General features: G+C 43.6%; 1 protein-coding gene across 1 annotated transcript; it reads right to left on the bottom strand.

Annotated features, from left to right (window-relative positions):
* Positions 1-480: 480 nt before the first annotated feature.
* On the bottom strand, positions 481-13,104 carry LOC115406276 (deubiquitinase DESI2). The gene is made up of 5 exons (XM_030116176.1): positions 12,837-13,104; positions 8,088-8,160; positions 6,720-6,813; positions 6,492-6,633; positions 481-5,058 (listed from the first exon to the last, which is right to left on the bottom strand). The coding sequence occupies exons 1-5, from the start codon at positions 12,873-12,875 to the stop codon at positions 4,813-4,815; spliced, it is 594 nt and encodes a 197-aa protein (XP_029972036.1). The 5' UTR covers positions 12,876-13,104; the 3' UTR covers positions 481-4,812.
* Between the last annotated feature and the right edge of the window lie 1,201 nt (positions 13,105-14,305).

Genomic DNA, 14,305 nt, shown 5'->3' with positions numbered 1-14,305 from the left:
CCAGATGTTTGCACAAATGTTCGAAACATTTTTTGTGCTGTGCAGTTGGTAGACCTCGAAAATTGGCCAAAAGTGCTTTACAAATATATTTTTAATCACATTTTTTCCCCACCTCGACATCAGGATTGGTAGAACTCTTACAGTCGGATTGAAATGGCTACTTTATTATTCTATGAATGAATTTACTAAACAACTGTTTATCAGAAGAAACACCTGCAAACTCCGGCCCTCTGTGAGGTGATAGAGTGAAATTAAGATCCCTCACATAATCACATATTGAAAACCAATAAATTTAAAGTAAATTGTAGTAAATTGAATTCATGTTAAAATTAAGATTTTAGACTAAATTAAACTGATGAGCAGCTTGTTGCCAGGCTTCCTGCAGAGATTTATGGTGGTACATTAATTAGATGTTGGTATATTGAGTGATAACTAAGGTGATATGCTGATTTAGACTAAAACAGATGAGGCAAGCCATCCCTTGGTATTCTGTCTCTTTATTCTAGGACTATCATCATTCTTCAAATTGTCTCAGGTTAGGAAAAGGAGATACAAGGTTTACGTCTACACAGTACAATAGAAAAAAAAACTTGTCTGGTTTGCTCTATAAAAAGTGCCAAAGACTTTCAGAGCATGTAATACTTGTCACTGTACATCCACCTCAACATGAGTCAAAAAATGGCAAAAACGAAAGAAAAGAAAAAAAAAGGGAATGCAGACACACGTAACAAAAAGTGAGACAGAAATAAATAGGGGTTTAGCTTATCGAAGCACATGAATTTAAAACATTAATCTGCACTTTTAACCCCGCTGATAAAGATGCTCAGCAGGAGTGAGACGTCTGTCATCACCACAGGTTAACGTGATGTCCTTCCTGAGAGAGGGTAGCTGTCCATCGACACAACTACGACAGGAGGGACGGGAGGGAGGGGAAATTAAAACCACAGCAGGCTTCCTTCACTTCAAGAAATATCAAGGATCCCGACACCATCAGGATGATCACCAGCTCCTTATTCAGGATTAAATACTCATTAATGTAGTTGAACTTGCTAAATCCATAGTTTGGAAATAACTTGTGACATCATATTTTCCCCTTTTGCTCTTTCCACTGCAGCCACCTTTGATATAATGAGCGACCACTCAAAAAGCGTTCGCCCTCCAGTGCTTTCTGGAAATGGAGCAAGTGAACATGTGGGAAACTCATTTGTATTCTTGATGAGAGCCCGAGGCCACTTTCCTGTCTGGAGGATAAGTTTAGAGTAGCGTAGCATTCATACTTGTAAAGGGGGATAAATAAAAAAAACTGTTGGCTCTGTCCAGAGGTCACAAAATGTGGCTGCCAACGCCTTTGACACGTTATGTCTGGTTCGATAAAGTCTAATGTCTACAAGATGGGAGGAAAATCTGGACTGTGTTATCACATTAGTCAATGTCACTAATAAAATCGCAATAACTTTGAGAATTATTCCTCCTTATGTGGCGTTTAGAGTCACAGGGGTCGAAACAAAACAATTTGACCCATGTATCATGTGTATGTCACCCTGAGTACACAGGCTGAGGTCCGAGTGGCCAAAACTGAACCTGAACCCTTCAACATGTACTGGTTCAAATTAATGTGATTATATTTGTTATATTTTAGTTCTAATTCACCAAAACGCACCTTAACCAAGTAAAATATGGAAACCGTCAAAAGATTAAAATAGTCAAGACCACATGTTTTCAAAGTGAGAATAAGGTCTCCCAAACATTTACATGCACTGAACCTATTCTCCAGACTTTCTGCTCCTCTGGGAAAACCCACTTCTCACACAGAAAACTCAGATTTATTGTGCTGAATCAGGCTGATTTAGGAGTCTCAGGACTTCCCATCGGACAAAGTTTGGAACAGTAAATCCTCCACATTGCTCATGCAGTTTCTTTTGGCTTTCAGATGAGGCCATAGCCGTTATATAACAATTAACCACTCAAAAATGTACGTTTACATCACTTTAGATGTGAATAACCCCTCTAAATTTCTGTGTATCAGACTGGAATTAAATTATATAAATAATGCCCTATGTGTGTTAAGTCAAGTCTGAGTGCAAAAACTGAACCAGGTTTCTGTCCTCTTAATGATTGGCTACACTGACAGAGGTTCCCCAAACGCTTTCATCACTGATCTTTTTTTGTTAATACTGATAGAAACGTTAGGAGACTGTTGATGGCTGATTTAGCTGGCATTTGTAGTCAAAACAGTCTAAACAAGAGATTAGCAAAGTGGTCTTCGGGAAGGCTGCAATACATTTTATGGGAGGTTCAGTGTGTCTAAGGTGAAATAAATAAGAAAGAAAAATTAAACACCCATGAACGTGGTTCATTTGGTGAAAGAGACAGCTCAGAGACTGGACAATTAAAGTATTATGGACTTAAATCATATTTTTCCACTTGAGAAACCACTTGTTGCCTCATTAAAGCAGTTTTATGGGTTTTAATGAAGACTGTAGTGTGAAGGTGTTTTTTTTTTATGCAATCCTGGTCTCACTGGCATCTGAGAACCAAATTAAACTGAACAAATAAAAGTAACGAGGAGCCGGAGGGCATATTTCTTTAAGAGGAACACTCACACTCTGAAATCAGCTGACAGCACTGGACGTGAGAAATGGAGTTCTGAATTGAGTTCAGGGAAATTCAATGTACAAAAAGAAAAATAATAGCCAAAAGTCCATTAAAAAGACAACAATTGGATGTGTTTTGGTTTAAAGGAGAGTTCAGAGATTTGAGGAATAAGAAGTTTTATAACCTGTCGTCTTCAAAGATGTATCAATGTTGATTACAAAACTGTTTATGTCGCCTCACAGTGATTTTACACTGTCATGGCTGGATTTCTGGATATTGAAAGGAACAAATATTACAGCTGTAGCCTCAGCTGAATCCAAGAATGATGGAGACAGGTTTTCATAGTGAATATGAGCTTTTCAAGAGAGGGATCCCGATAATAAGACTGATTGCATGGAACAAGAAAAATGTCTTAAAAGTGTGTGGAGGGCCTATAAGCATCATAATGGGAATAGTTCAACTGGATATTATGGCTTACACTATCTAGATTAGATATAGTTTTTTAAATAAGGGGGCTTCAAATAGTAATAATAGAGGATTTCTGGGTTATAGTTTTTGTTTTGTTTTTTTCCACTTACAAAACTGCATTAGACTTCAATCTACAGTTCTGTAAAAGGAGTTGAAATCAGTTCATTTTTGGAGTGTCTGAGGTGTTCAACAACATAATCATGGTGTCACTTACATCCATATTAAAATAATCAAATCCCATTTGAAACGGAGGATGCATTCATCTAATCTTTGTGTGGGAGTAAACTAGCAAATCTCCATGATTCAGACAGCTAGCATGGTGGAGATAGGCTAGGTTAAGAAGTAGTTTTCAAAAGAAGGGTCTACATAGAGAGGAGAAGGAATAATAACATTTAGTTAAAAGGACTGTTCAGAGATACGAACATCTGAGGAGTGATAATGTTTCTCCACTTCAAAACTGATGTTTTCTGCATTTTATTCTCGTCTGAAGTGACGTGAAAAGAGATTTCAGACCACCCTGGATGAATTTATGGGTCTCTAAAGGGTTCAATTATCCAAGTGTGGTCTCACTTGCTTCCCAGAATCAACTGAACCTAAACAAGGTTAAACTAATGAGGAGTTGGAGGATGTGTTGTTGGAGGCCTCACAGACTCAAACTTTAAAATCCCTCCTGGCTGAATAAACCAGCTGCGGGCCGGAGTGTCTTATTAACCGCGTGGAAACCAGAAAGCACGTCGTGTTTTCCTCTGAACTGTGAAGCAGATCAGCTTTGTGTTTCTGGTGGCAGTTGGAGAAAATAGATGTTTTGACTGCTGTCATCCAAACAAGACTTTTGGGCATCGCTGTAATGTGTTTTTTTGTTTTTCTTGCACCATTGTCATAGAAAGATCAGCTGGATATAAAAACATAGACAAAGAGTTCACCGGGTGGAGTAGCAGCTTCACTAGCTTTGTGTTTGTGTCTCTGAGATGTTCACAGATAGCTACCAGGGAGCCCGAGGCCGCCGAACCAGCCAAGGGTTGAAACCGAACAGTATTTGCCCTTGATTGTTTACAACCACACGTATGACCCATAGTTTGAAACAATCCCTGTTTTGGGAGATTTTCTTTCAGCAAAAAAGGAAAACTCTTGACGGAGTGATCAGAAGTGTCGGTCGGCGACACGGTTTCGTCTTTCAACATGCAACATTTGCTCTCATTCAGGCAGCAAATCCTCTTTAACTCACTGAACCCTCAAACATGGCCAAAGAAAAGTTCCACACAGGGAAAGCAGAGTCTACCATATGAACGGAAGGCCACAGAGAGGTTATTGAACGAGAACTTGTTGAGCAGGTTAGCAGTCGTCCTGGTAATGTCACTATCAGGTGTCGCTATCTAGGTTTCCTACAAAAGCAGCTCTGAAGGCAGGGCAGGGAAGGCTGACGGAGGTTTAAACGTTTCTGGAAACGACGAAGAGTCACAAGCTTCTGCTCCACAGGCGGCGGCCGCTGAAGTCCGAGCCGCGCTCCGGTGCTGGAGTTAAAGTCGGCCTCCTTCTCCCCGCCGTCCCGTCGGGAGGCCGCGCAGAGTCCGTGTCGGCGTGAAGTCTGGGGCATCGGCTCCGCCGCTCCGCCCCTCGTCTCTCCGAGGACAGACAGTGTGAGGTCAGGTGGTTGTTCAAGCCTGCGAGCGCCACCGGCAGCGGTGGCAGGAGGTGTCGGCGTTATATGTGGGCGTGGGGCGGCGGGACGGGTGGAGGATGGCGGACGGCTCACACCCGGGTATGGCGACAGCTGTGGGACGAGCCGGAGGCGGCGGCGCCGCCGCCCGACGGCGACGAAGGGTCCTCGTCGCTGGACTCGTTCTGCTCCTCTTTGTGGAGCCCCAGGCTGATGTGGCTCTGCAGGGCGGCCGGGGTCAGCCACTCCTTCGGCAGGCAGCTCTGCAGGAACGGGATGCAGGAGCTGAAGTACGCCAGCCTGTTGACCCAGCGGGGGATTTCCCGCCCGCACAACAGCTGAGAGAAGAAAGGATGAGACGCCGTGAGAACTCAGCCTGACCGAGAACAGCAGCTGCTGCTCGTCTTCCAATCAAATTCAAGACAACATTTAACAATGAATGCATTTTAGCAATGACAATTCTAATGTTGCTTTTAATAAACTCCTTCTGAATGTAAATATAGACATTATTTATTGGGGTTATGTTAAAATACGAAATCATATAATATTGATTTTATCTATTTCCATTTCTTTAGTTTTCTCTTCTGTTTGTTATAAGTATAAGTGTTACTGTTATTACTAAATCTACATGAACTTTTGTGAATTGCTTGGAATTGATTACAGTTTTCACAATTAGTTGTATTTGAAGATAAATGATCAGTACTCTTTATAGTGTACGGAGCACCGGTGTCATAGTGTGAAAAACTCACAGTTCACATGCATTTTCTGTCCTTTCCTGATACTTCTTATCTAATTTTGCTTCTGTTTTTTTAGACATTAATGAATAGTCAACACTTTAGGTGCAGTTTTTTCTGTATAATTTGGCTCCTTGTTAAAAGGTACCGCTGCTTTTGAATTGAACGCCAGAAAAACAAGCTTGTGTGTTTTGCTGGTTTGAATCCCACTGTGATTGTGTCATTTAGTATTGAAGGTTAAACAGAAAAGTAATTTAACCAAAAACATCACTAAAGTACTTTTTTTCCCTTTATATTGCTTTTTTCTGCACCTTTTAAATGTTGACTGATGCACAAAACATCCAATATTTGTATTGTCTTATACCTGTGTAAATAGTCATAACTATGTAATGTTTGTACAAATTATCACTTTAGTGACACTTTTTTAGGAAGTCTGTGACGTTGTTCAATCATGTTGCATTAACCAATATTTAGTTTGACACTTGTGTAAGCTGCCACCACAGACTACAGTGTTCACCACATTTGCAGTCATGTGGATATTATTTAAATGTTATCAAGGAGGCCAAAGCAGCAGATCAGTGAGTCCTGCCGGTTTCATGTCATTTTAACCCTTATATTCCAGGAGGTTAGGATTTATAGAGAGAATATCCCCGGTTCGACTCTCGATTTGGCTTCGTTGAGCTCTGCAGGTTCTTCTTCTGAGTTTCGTCTCGGGTTTCCTCCCACAAAACAAACATCGGTTAATTGTTGACTCTGATGTTGCCCGGAGGTCTAACAGTTTCTGCCACGTGACAAACTGACATCGTTTTCCCGACTCCACCCACAGCTCCATCATCCTGCAGCCCTGACTCAGCATGCTTATTCACATCTATATCTCATCATGATGAATTATTTAACCGACCTGTAAGTGTGAAACAGGTGCCATGCCCCTTTAAAGGCACTTCTCAGTGTAAACTTTGATGCGACGGGTATCTTTAGGTATGTCTTTTTTATGGGTGTTACTCAACAGTGCAGGAACACAGCTCTCAGGCGCTGACCTCAGACAGCGAGGAGGAGAAGTGGTTGCAGTTTTTGTGCATTAGGTGGTAGGCGTTGCCTTTGAACTCTTTGCCGAGCTCCTCCATGATTTTATCTATGTCCTCCTCTGTGAAGTCTGTGGTGCCCAAAACAATGGCCTCCCTGTTTAAAGAAAAAAAAAACAGTGGAAGGGTTATATCAGCACACTCATCTCCACCGGTAAGAGCAGCTCTGCGCCGCAGGCTCACTTGAATTTGAACGTCTCTCCCAGCTCTGCGGCGTTTCCCGGGTTGATCTCGAAGATGCCGCTGAAGGGATACGGGTGACCGCCGTAAGCAAATTCTGCGAGGCGGAGGACAGAGGAGTAGAAACACAGGTTAGCAATAAACCGCTGAGATCGCACAAGAGGCGTGTAATTAATCACCGACACGCTACGCTTAAATCATTACGCCGGGCTAATTGCAGGCCTGTGCGCCCCGCGTTCACCGCAACACAATGGAGGAGTGATGAGAACCAGAGGAGAAACACAATGACAAGATTACCGCCGCCGCCTGGCAAACACATCTTTATCCATTTAGCTCCACGCTCTCGCACGACTCGTCGCGTTCACTGATTTATGCACACAATCACACACAGAGAAACCAAATCAAGAGGTTCAGTGTGAACAGTAAACCAGCAACCACCTGCTCTCCCAACTGAGCCACAGCCGTCAGAGGACGGATCACGGCGGGCTGAAGTCACGTCAGAGCTCCGCTTCATGCAGCGGGGACAGAAAGCACTTCCAAACTTGGAAAAATACCAAATGAACTGTTGAGCTCGGTTGTACAACAATCAGTCAAACATTCTGACTGCTGACAGGGGAAGTAAATAACCCGACTCATTCTTGTCGTGGAGCCCGTTAGGAGGTGGGATTCATATCCAAACACAATGCTTTGACAAGAGGAGGTATGATTTCACGCCAATGAAGCTTTTGACAGTTTTCTGGCACGCAGCATCAATAAAATTTAGCTGAAGTTTAAAAAAATGCTGAAACAGTTCAACTGAAGTCATTTTGACTTGATTTATGCAACAGTTTCCTCAAATTTAAACTGAAAGGTTTTCATCTGTTTAATCCAGTATCAATGAATTCACAGCACTGTGACACCAACCAGGACTAAAAGGCTGCAAATGCAGCAGATTCCTGTGAAATTCTGTGTAATGGGTGGTTTCCCGCAGCAGTAATGAACCCTCTATCACCACTTTTCTCCGAGCACAGAAAATACTCATGGCTGTGAGGGCATGATGGATTCCCACTGATCCAGTTTCATGCTTTTTTTTTTTTTTTTTTTTTCAAACTGCAAACATCACACACACATATACACACACACACACACACACACACACACGCGCGCAGTGTGAGTCAGTGGTGACTCAACCCAGAGAAATGGGGTCATGTTATTAGGAACACAAGCCCATATTCCATATTTAAAAGCAGACTTCATCCGTGTCTGTGAAAGCAGCCTCGCAGGTCTGAGTTCGTCCTGCACGCTTGTGCCCATCTGCTCTCGCAAAACTGTAATGAGATTTTAGAAACACGAAGGGATGCCTGCCCCCCCACACCCGCCTCCCCCTCTTACCTCTGCCATAAATCTCAATGCCTGAGTGGAAGACTCCAATTCCCAGATTGGAGGTGTATTCGTTTATCCAGTACTGTGGAGAAAAGGTGGAAAAGGGATGTTAGAAGAGGAAATAAAGACCTGAATGGCTCCATTTATCCATATTAGGGAACTTCTGGAATTTCTTCTGAAGTGATACTTCTCATTCAGACAGTTAAATCTTCTGCAGGATTTCTAGAGATAGAGAGAATTCACATTTATCATAACGAACCCCTTTGTGTTTTCTATTTTTGGCACTTTATTCGATGATACGCATTGCACACACAAAACCAGTGCAATTGAAATATGTTCATGTCCAAATATAAACCCATCACATTGAAAAAAAAAATCATATTTAAGCCACCTTTTTGTAAATAGTTAACAGTATAGTCAGACTCCAGTACTCAGTATCAAATTTGGGTAAAAGGAACGTATTTTTCTACAGACCTTAAGGGGGGACATTGACATATTGGAGCAAAAATGTGTGATTTTTATCCATTTCTTATTCAATAGAAATATATTTAAGTATCATTCTGTCTCAAAAAGGCATTGAAATTGAAGAGGAAAAAATAGAACTAGTCTTTAATTATAAGGTCTGTAATTATAAGGTAGAAAATAAAGAGTTTAAAAAACAGCCAATTAAAAAACTAAACAGATTATTTACAGGTTTCACAATTGTAATAAAACTCTACTTTTTAAAAATGTTTATATTTTAGTTTAATATGGTCACAGTCAGGGTGGGGGTTAAAATCAGTATTAGATGAAGTCCACTAAGAGAAAAGTCATAGAAATGAACCTCAGAAATCCAAGAGTGAACACAGAAGGACCTTTGTTTATGGTTCAGGTCTGTTGTTTCAACAGGAACTCCACCTGAAGCTAAACTGGAATCAAGGACAAGACCTGACATGGAGACCAAACAGGAATAAACAGAGACTAACGAGACGGACGGATTGACCTCAGATCTATAAATTCACATATCTGGGTGAGGTTGTACACATCCAAGCTTGAAGGATGAGATGAACAAGAAGAGTCAGGAGAGAGTCAGATATCAGGCAAACGCAGCACAAAGACACCTGATGCCTCTGTCAGCAATGCAACATTTACAAAACAGTTCCATCTCAACCTTTTAACTCGTGTTCAAGCATAAATTGTATGTCTGGTTTAAAGGATTAAAGTTGATAATGAGGAGTGTTTGTTTAGTTTAAAGATCTTAATCTGGTTCAGAGAGTCACTGTGCGGTTTAATCAGAGCAAATACTGACTCCGGGTTTGGTTTGGGTTGATAAATACAGGAGTTTCAAAGAGTCCAGCGTTTAGTTTTAAGAATCTGAGTCCGATTTAGAGAATCTAAGCTGAGAGTCCAAGTCAAGTTTAAATTATTAATCTATTTTGAAGAATCCCAGAGTGGTTTAAAAAGTCTGGCTCGTTAGATGAGAGTCCAGGTTAGAGTCCGCGTCTGCTTCCGCCTGGTTTGATCTGGTGAAAGGAATAATGTCATTCAAAGACTCTCCAGGTCTGTTTTAAAACGGTTCAGCTCAGGTTCAAGTTCAAGAAGTTTTTTTTAGATGATCTGATCTGAACCACAGTGGTCTCCTCCAGACCGCTCCTCCTCGGACTCATGCTTTCTGCAGCCTTCAGGACGCACATCTTCATCAACCCGCCACGCACGACTTTTAGACTGATATTTTCACCTTGTGCATAATTTGACCTGGTTTAGGACCATGAGCCGTAAGTTTGACACCCTGCTTTAAAGTATCTGTCGTGCACGCTGCCTCTCTCCACAGTCATCTGCATCGGCTGCTACCATCCTGATGCCAGATCCCAGAGGTCAGAGGTCTCGTGGAGTCCCCCAGACCTGCGCACCACATCAGGTCAAAGCCGTCCTGCTTTCATCCGGGACCGACTCCAGCCTCGTGTGACTCTGAACGGGATGAGGCAGTTTTCAAGACGCATAAATAAGAAGCTAAAAGCTATAAATAAACAAGCGGCTTCTCTCAGGGAATCACAAGGAAAGGACGTGAAAACAGGGCACAAAGCAGCTCATTGAAGGGAGATAAAACCGCTCTCAGCTTGAATTAATCACAGAGATCACTCGTGTGCTTCCTGCATCCTTTCATTCCTATCTGGATGTGGAACAGGGAGGGTATCCCAGCATGCACTGTGGAGAAAACACTGAGAGGAGTCCGTCCGTCATGGAGCACATTTACAATCAATTGCTGCCTCTGGACTCAGGGGAGGGAAATTTACCCATCAGCCCATGCTGACGCCATTGTTGAGCCAACCTGCCGCCCCGCGCTGCAGACAGCGTGGAGATAATTCATCCCCCACCCAACACCCACCGACACTCAGACACCCCTGAGGAAACATGCTAAGAGCCGTCCACGCAGGCCCAGCTGTCCCCGTATTAATAATACAACATGTTTCCGGGCTCAGAGTAATACAATAAAAGCATTTCCGCCACATCACTTCGAGTTAGCAGCTTCTCCTCATGTTTCTGCTGTGACCTCTGCTCCACTCACCCCTGCCTTTGGGTAGCAGGGACAGAGAGGGAACCGAAAACAAACAAACAAATGAACTGGAAAAAAAAAGAAAACAATCTGCAAGGACAAATTCTCCCACCTGTGAGTGAAATCAGATTTTCACTACTGGTCAGTCCCTGGAGAGAGCAAACAAATGAGTCTCATCACTGCAGCTGTTTTAGGCGCTACCGCTTCCCGTCTACACGGACGCACCGAGCATCATCCGTCAACATTGATCCCACACTGTGGATGATCGATTCCTCCTCCTCCTCTTCCTCATCATTGTTTAACTCTCTGCAAAGCGTTTAAGGCCCGCTCTGCTCCTGATCACTCTCTCCCAGTTCAACGAGCCCGGCGTGACCCGTTAAGTCCCGGCACGGCGGAAAAACGCTGGGATTTAATCAGAAGTCCGAGCAGCTGTCACGTCGGCTGCAGCCGGACAGAGCAGAGGGTCGAACTACACCTGCAGCACTGTCTCCTCTCCTCGCTGGGACTGCTGCTTTGTCTGGACTGTCTCAAAGATTAAGGCTTCAAAGCTTCGGCTTGAAAACACTGGTTGGGATATTTGAATGAAACACTGGGAGGAAAAAGACTTGATTTTTAGAGAATCGTCAAAATACTTCAGAATGAAGAAAATATATCTCCATTAGAGAGGTTAAGGTTATTCAAAGGTCTAATTGCTTTAAGAATTCTGTGATTTATAGTCAGTTTTCTTCCTAAAATGCATGTTTCTGGACTGGAGAGGAAAACTCACACAGGGGAGAACATGCACAGGAATCAAACCGGGGACCCTATTGATATGAATGCTAACCACTACACCATAACAGTCACGTTTTGCAAAGCATCTCATGTTTTCTGTTTTTTGTTTTTTTTTTCCATCAGTTGCATTTGTTGCAGCATTCTGCTGTTAAATGACAACAGTGTTGCAGTAAATGAAGCTTCTGGAGTAATATCTAATTACTTTGAATTAAAAGTCCTATGAACAGATAATACTTCCATCATCTCATGATGAAGTTGCAAAGGTTCACTCAGTGAATCTTATTTTTGACATACCTTTTACTTTACTCACCTATATATATATATATATATATATATATATATATATATATATATATATATATATATATATATCTCAGATAATCACATTTATCAAACTGCTGGTGACAGATAATTTTTTTATCCAGAACATTTTTCATGTTCTTTTGAATGAAATCTCTCACTTTGATGTGGAGTAGTAAAAACACCCTATAGAGTTTGAAGAGCATTTTAGTTACTTTGATTTATAAACAACAAATTTTGATAAATGTTAGTTTTCAAGTGATTAAAATGTTTAATATCAGAACACATGATGCTGTGATTTTAACATGGACAACACATCATTGAGCACCAGTTACATCTAAGGCTGCAGGTGGGGATCTTCCCACCGGCTGAGTGTATGGTACATGTCTGTGTTTCTGTGCTATTTATTCTGTTATTCTTTTCAAGAAATCCCCTCTAGGCTTAATAAAGTGTTTCTATTCTGTTCAGCTGGTAAATGATGAAAATCCTGCAGTAAATGGAGTTTTTCAGTGGCAGCATGATGCTCAGTACACTATGTGAAGAGCCAGGCGGTGGGCACCGGCCTCAATGGCCAGCCTTGTTCCTTGCTTGCTGTTTGTGGCTTCATGTGTGCAGATGTGTGTGTGTGTGTAGCATGTGAACTGGAGGCACGGTGGCAGAGGTCAGGGGGTTGAGGGAGGCTCTTGTTTCACAAGCCTGCAGGCTGTATAATCAAACCAAGTCTCTCTTTTTGCTTGCTTATGCTTGAATGTGAGTGAACACTCACAGGCCAGAAGGGGTGACAGACTCCAGCTGAAAAGCTGCGAGATCCTCGCTTCATGACTCCATGCATGTCTGCAGCAAACCAGATAAGGCCACGTACTGCACTGTACTGTACTGTACCGTACAGCAATTACAACACAGCAGCCTCTTCTGTCAGTAAATCTCAGCCAGTCAGTGCAACTGAGGGTGAATTATTGTCTTTTTTTGGTTTAAATTAACAGTATACAACGTTACAGTTAGATTTATGTTAAAAACAGACTTCTCGCAGTGCAATTGTCCTATAGTGCCCATGTGGGTTCAGTTCATTCACTTCCCAGGCTGCTGGTGTCTGATTACAAACAGTCCCTGAAAGAGAGAGCAGGTGATCAGACTGCAGCGCGAGGGGGTCTTACCATATCATACACGTTAAGGATGACAGGTTCATTGGCCATGGTTTAAACCTGAGCTGGAAAGGCAGTCGTCCCCCCCTCCTCCTCCTCCACCCTGAACTCCACTCTTCTGGTGCCGATGTCCGCACCTCCACACCCCGGGGTGAAGTCACAGGGCCACACGGTGGACGACGGGACGGAGGCTGCTCATCCGCCCCCCCGCAGGGCAGGACCCGCCGCACGGACCGTCTCTCACTCCGTGCGTAAAAGCCCAGATGCTGGAAAAAAGAAAGAAAAAAGAAGAAGAAAAAAATCCCTCCGTAGAAACGACCGGAGCTCAGATGGGTATCACGGGAACCATCGCGGTGACTGGAGAAGGATCAGATCCCGGTGCAGCTGCGGACTCGGCCCATCTCCGGGCTCCAAAAATATCCGAAGCGGCTAAAAGCAGGAGGCGAAATGCGCGTAACGGGAGGCTCAGAGGCGGAAACACGATCCGCAGCCGACACGGAGGGCCTGCGAGCCGCCGGACGTGAAGCGAGCGCCCTCCTGGAACGGCGACAGATGGAGCGGCGGAGGCGGAGCGCGGGCCATTTTCACGCGGAGGATGATGGAGCAGCTGCGGGGAGACGAGTCGCCGGGCCGCGGCGGGGAACTACAGCCGACGACGGAGGGGGGTCGGCGGCGGCAGCAGCGGAAGCAGCAGCAGCATCCCCGGCCGGTGCCGCTGGCCCGCATCCAGCATCCTTCAGGTCGGGAGACGACGGGCACGGCTGCTCCAAACACGGCAGAGAGAGACGCGCTTCCTTCCCGGAGCAGCAGTGATGATCCGGCGGTGGCTCTGCCTCCCCGCTTGATTACATCATATCTGCCCGCGAGGCGGCTTCCTCCAACAGCTGATGAGAGGCAGAGCCGCTGGTGGGAGTGCAGCAGCACAGCGCGTGACAAAAGACAGCGCTCCGCGCGATCTGCCGGCCACACACACCCACACACTCCCACCGCAACACATTTCAATGAAGAAAAAAATAGTAAGTGCAGATTTTGCACCGGAGTTAAGTAGAAATGGAGTGAAAGTCATGTTTAACAACAGGGTTTTCACTTTTCTGTGACACAAGGTTTTTCTTTTTAAGGGGGCAAGAGGTCAACAATGAACTGTACTTCATTTCTTGTTTCCATGCATCCACATGTCATTTTATCCAACTTTCTCCAGTGTTCATCTGCATTTTAACTGAGAAGACACAAACTTCATGGAATGCGGAGTGACAGGTGCTTGTGCACATTTCTTTTTCTCTATTATTGGAACTAACATCAAGCTGTAGCAAATCATTGACTGCTGAGAAAGTGATCCCTCTCCCCCTGGACACACACTACTGCATGACAAAAAACACACTGCTAACAAGAGACTTAAAACTGAAAATACACCAATTTCAACATCTCCTCTTATAAAACGTGCCGTCTGCAGATATTACCTTCCAAAACACAGATGGATTAAA

The sequence above is a fragment of the Salarias fasciatus genome, chromosome 19, assembly GCF_902148845.1.
Source record: "Salarias fasciatus chromosome 19, fSalaFa1.1, whole genome shotgun sequence".
Taxonomy (NCBI): Eukaryota; Metazoa; Chordata; class Actinopteri; order Blenniiformes; family Blenniidae; genus Salarias; species Salarias fasciatus.
This window is presented reverse-complemented; position numbering and strand designations above follow the sequence as displayed.